General features: G+C 40.0%; 2 protein-coding genes across 2 annotated transcripts in view; both read left to right on the top strand.

Moving 5' to 3' along the window:
* The window catches only part of LOC143023604 (single insulin-like growth factor-binding domain protein-1), a 60,033-nt gene that overhangs the window by 48,975 nt on the left and 6,058 nt on the right, over window positions 1-5,000 (top strand). The gene's annotated exons all lie outside the window — the stretch shown is intronic.
* Window positions 1,545-3,298, top strand: LOC143023697 (venom protein 302-like). Its single transcript, XM_076182310.1, has 3 exons — window positions 1,545-1,673; window positions 1,880-1,997; window positions 2,923-3,298. The coding sequence occupies exons 1-3, from the start codon at window positions 1,609-1,611 to the stop codon at window positions 3,091-3,093; spliced, it is 354 nt and encodes a 117-aa protein (XP_076038425.1). The 5' UTR covers window positions 1,545-1,608; the 3' UTR covers window positions 3,094-3,298.

Here is a 5,000-nt window from a genome sequence, read left to right as displayed (position 1 = left end):
TTTTTTTCCTTTAAGGGTGTAAGCTTTTGTCGCGTGAGATCTTGTCTTGTGAGCTTATATCGTGGAATCGTGTAGTAATTTACATGTGCATTCCATGTAAAATTGTAACAACCTTTAGGTCACCGCAGATGTTACTTTTCAATTCCTCATACTTAGCTTTTGCAACAGAAACTTCATATTCTCATGTGTTTTCTTCATGTTAGCTGCATGAGCCAGATGAGTAGAAGGAAACTTGCTTCCATTATGGAATAAGACTGCTTTCACTCTTCCTTTGGAGGAGTCAATAAACAAGCGCCACTCATTTGTGATATATGTGTGACCATGTTCCTCCATAACATACTGGACATCATTGCCGACAGTAGAAACGATAGAAAATATTCGAAAACACGATGGCGATCATTCTATAAACAAAAGATAGGAATATACTGGAACACAAAAATATGGGTGATACATTTTTTCACATTAGAATTCTATTCAGAATGCAAAAATGCATAAAAAACAAGTGTCATGTTCTCTTGTGTCAAAATTCTTTGTTGGCCAGTGTCGTTACCATATTTTCATTTAATCTAAATGATGGAATGGAGTCTGGGAAGGATATGATTTTTAAATACAAAAACAAATTGTAAGACGTTCAACCAGAATATTTTCTTTCAATCCTTCAAACTTGTACGTTTGCTCTGGCTGCCACCAGGCGATTTTATTCAGTCGAAGGAATAATGGTTTGTAAGAAATGGGAGGGAAAGATAGGGAGGCGGAAGAGAGGCATATGATCCAAGTAAGTGCCTTTCTTTTATTTTCTTTAAACTAGATGTAAGTCACAAACACTTGATTATGCTTTACAAAGAATAAAGGTTATATGATATAAAGCTACACACTAACTCTGATTTCTTTACAATTTTGGCTGCGATGAAGTTACAGTTGAGATATAGATTCACCCTTTCACATTGCTCAAAGTCCTAAATAAATTGGTTTAGTAGGTGCGTGCGTGTGTGTGTGTGTGTGTGTGTGTTGAACCGTTCCTTACTAAGGCACCATTATGACATGTCCCTGATGGCCTTAAGAAATATAAACCACATAAATGTTATGCAGTTATGCCTGGTAACAGGCTCCGATGCTGGCCCACTTCGTCACTCATTGATGACACCGACGTTATTTAATGTTATCCATTTATTCATTTATCATTATTATTAATATTATTTCCTTTCCCGTCACCACTCACATTTTTTACTGTTCCACATACCTGAGTTCTTGAACGATTTACCATGGGCAATCTGAGATAGATCGTGCATGTTGCAACCTGCAAAAAAATAAATAAATAAATAAACAAATAAATAAGGCTTCAGAGAAGGAAAAAAGCTCCAGAGGAATCTGAGGATTCCATGGGCAATCTGAGATAGATCGTGCATGTGGCAACCTGCAAAAAAAAAAAAAAAAAAAAAAATAAATGAATAAATAAATAAGGCTTCAGAGAAGGAAAAAAGCTTCAGAGGAATCTGGGAAATCCCAGCACCGCGCCTCTGGTCCACTTAAAAGTCGCCTCAGCCGCCAGGGAGCGTCAGTTCCTCTCTGAACACCCGCAGTAGCATATAGAACGTCGTTGCAGTCAACATGGGTCTTCAGACGGGTCCTCACCTCCTGCTCCTGCTCCTGGGTATCATCGCCTTCGTCCAAAGGTACGGCAAGTGGGCAACCTCGTCACATCCCGTTTACTAAGGTGATGAAAGGGATTAATGTGTGGGTGAGGGAACAATAGTCGATGATAGGCTGAAGCTTTTTATTGCTCTAACTTTTCACTGGGCTCTGTTTTCTTCTGAAGACATGGTCATTTCGCAAAGACAATGCCCGTCCCTCATCTCTATGTCCTTTATCCCTCTCTCAGGATCCAAGGGTTGTCATGCCCCCGGTGTAATAAGTCGGACTGCCCGCCCCTGAACACCTTCACCTGTCCAGCGGGGACCGAAAGTGACGTTTGCGGATGCTGCACGGTCTGCGCCAAAGTGAGTTAACTGTCAAGTTATCCTTTTTCCCACTTTTGAGTATTTGTTGTTTGACCTATTCCCTCCGATTTTTTTTTTTCACATTTAGCATCAACTTTCTCCTATCACATGTCATCCTGAATTCCGTCTCTAACTGTTTTGCTCTTACCCGGCTACAAGCATAGTTTCATCAACAAACAACAGTTGACTTAAAGGTTCGGAGTTGGAGTGAATCCTCGTAGCATTTAGAATTATTGAGTCATCGTTCACATTATTGTCGAGATTTTCTAAACTATCCTCTTGAGTATGCAACATATAAATGGCCTTCCGTGTTTTTTTTCTTTATAGAGAGCCATATTCCAGCCTTGAAATATATATATTTTTTACATTAAAAATCATCGGCTCCTGTTTTTTTTTTTCAATTTGACACCGAACGACTGTCTTCATCCAAAGGAAACTCTCCATGCAGGAACGAACCCTTTCATCGTCTTGTATGTGTGTGTGTTGGGGGAGGGTGCATAATAGATCGGCATTTTTAATCCATCCTTCACCCACCTCACTTCTGTCCAAGAGCCCATTATTGTCTCTACCGTCATAGCTCCTTGTGCGTGAAAAATAACCCCTATCCCCACCCACTGCTCTGGTCACAGTTTAATGCATTCCCTGTCTTAGGGGCTTTAGTGTTATCCTTCCCGACCAGAGTCACTCAACATTCTTTTAAGATTGAGATTAATCTCCACTCCAGGACGAACGCTGATCACTTTTAACTTGTACACTATCCCTCCGTTCTGCTACTCCCTCTAATTTCTCCCTTACCAGTCCTGTGACCGCCCCATTAAGTGCTGGTTATGGGTGACAGGTGCCTGATATCATAATTTTTGTCTTGTATACTTATTCTCACTGTCGTTAGGCAATTGTATTACTTCCTTCCAACCCGCCCCTACAGGCCCAGTATGAGGTGTGTGGAGGTCCTTGGTTCATCCATGGGAACTGCGGCAGGGGGCTCTTCTGTCTTCGGGATGAGTCGGACTTCAACAGCGACGGTATTTGTATAAGAGGAAGAAGGAAGCCCATAGGCTTTCCTGGCCGTGGTCCTCCTAGGAGGAATCGTCACTAATCGGCAAACAGTTATATGTCTAATCCTTCTGTTTTTGGTTCGGGAAGGAACCACTGTTTATTTTTTTCAACGGCTATCGTGCCTATTCACCTCGTAGAGAAGGTATTTGCTGCACTGTTGAGCGTTTAATCATTTTCTCTTTTACATTTGAGAATGACCAATATGTGTTTTCTTGTCAAATAAGGTAAATAAAAGCAAGATTTTGTTTTGTCTTTACATTGATCTCCTCCCCTGTAACAACATTAACAAAAGTAAGTGACATTATCATGTCACCAATGCCCAGGCATAGTGGCTTAGAGCAGGCCCGTACCCCACCAACATGGGAGATGTAGAGAGACGTGGTGGCGTTACTAAAGCTAAGAGACTCTATTAATAAAGCTTGTCGGTATAGAAAATAGTTTTTGCACTATATCAATGAAAATAACACATTATAGCTGAGGGGTAAATGCCGTGACTGATTGGGGTAACTAAGCTTGATAGAACACGGAAAGAATGAGTGAAGAAACATTAGTAAAAGAGGTGTGGAGGGCAGACGTGGAAGAAGTGAACATGAAGTGGAGCTCAAATACGAGATGGATTGCTGGGGTAAAAGGGGCGTTGGGAAAGGATGGGAGATGGCATAGATAGGGGTGAATGGTTATGTATGGATGATGCTGTGACGCACGAAAGGTAGATGGTGGGTGATGTTGAGGGAGTATGTGATTCTGCATGAGGCGTGGTCGCCGATTTAATGAAGCGGCCTTGCTGTGGATGTGCTGTGTCTTGCGACACTGCCTCTGACCCAGGGCAGTGGGCGAGATGTAGGGATGACCCGTCATCCAGGAGGAGCCAAGATAAGAGGGAAGGAGGTCGGTGAATGGTAGGGCGAGAGTGGAATTTATGCCTTTTTTCTACCTCCCTTGTAAGGGGTAAAAAGACTTTGGTGTATGTATGTATGCATGTATGCATGTATGCATGTATGCATGTATGCATGTATGCTTGTATGCATGTATGTATGTATGTGCAGTATATGTTTTCATATTGAAATGTTTACATTTGGTATAAATTTGCATGTTGTGCTTTATTTTCATGACTATCAATACAGAGAGATTTAAAAAAAGACGATAAAAAAAGAAAACGACAACATGAAATAATTATCGCTGATAAATCCAAAGAGAATCCCAAAAGAAACCTATAGTTACATTAGAGACAAAAAGGTTGTTAGGAATCACATTGGTCCACTATTGTGTGCTGACGGTCAACTTGAATATCCAAATGAAAAAATGTGTAATATTTTAAACAATTATTTTAGCTCGGTATTCGTAAACAAAACACCTAAAGTGAACTCCAAACTGAAACCTGTGAAAAGTCTAAGGTAAACTTACTCACTACGGTAAATATAACAAAAGAAAAAATTGAAGGTGTATAGATAAACTCAAAGTTAATAAAACACCAGGGCCTGACGGTTGGCATCCAAGAATCTTAATGTAAATGAAAAATGAGATTGTTGTTCCATTAGAAATTATTTTCAAGAAATCCATCATATCCGGAGATGTCCCAAGAGAAAGGAAGCTAGCTAACGTTACTCCCATATTAAAAAAAAGTGACAAAAAGAAACCAAATAACTATAGGCCTATAAGTTTGACTTCAATCGTAGGAAAAATAATGGAAACTATCATCAGAGATGCTATCGAACATCATTTAGAAAGTAATCGTTTGATAAATGATAGCTTGCATGGTTTCAAACGGAAACGTTCTTGCGTCACTAACTTACTCGAATTCTACACAGTTATCTCGAATTATGACAAAAGAAACAATATGGATTTAATATATCTAGACTTTGCAAAAACTTTTCATACCGTCCCACACGAAAGACTACTTACTAAATTAGCTTCACGCGGAATAAGTGGTAGCCTATTATGTTGGAC

This window comes from Oratosquilla oratoria, chromosome 3 (genome assembly GCF_046742065.1).
Source record: "Oratosquilla oratoria isolate Oo_2021 chromosome 3, ASM4674206v1, whole genome shotgun sequence".
Lineage (NCBI taxonomy): Eukaryota > Metazoa > Arthropoda > Malacostraca > Stomatopoda > Squillidae > Oratosquilla > Oratosquilla oratoria.
This window is presented reverse-complemented; position numbering and strand designations above follow the sequence as displayed.

Coding starts and splice junctions, on each gene's coding strand:
- LOC143023697 (XM_076182310.1), top strand. CDS start 1,609: ATGGGTCTTCAGACGGGTCCTCACCTCCTGCTCCTGCTCCTGGGTATC. Junction 1,674..1,879: donor ATCATCGCCTTCGTCCAAAG/GTACGGCAAGTG, acceptor TCCCTCTCTCAG/GATCCAAGGGTTGTCATGCC. Junction 1,998..2,922: donor GCTGCACGGTCTGCGCCAAA/GTGAGTTAACTG, acceptor CCGCCCCTACAG/GCCCAGTATGAGGTGTGTGG.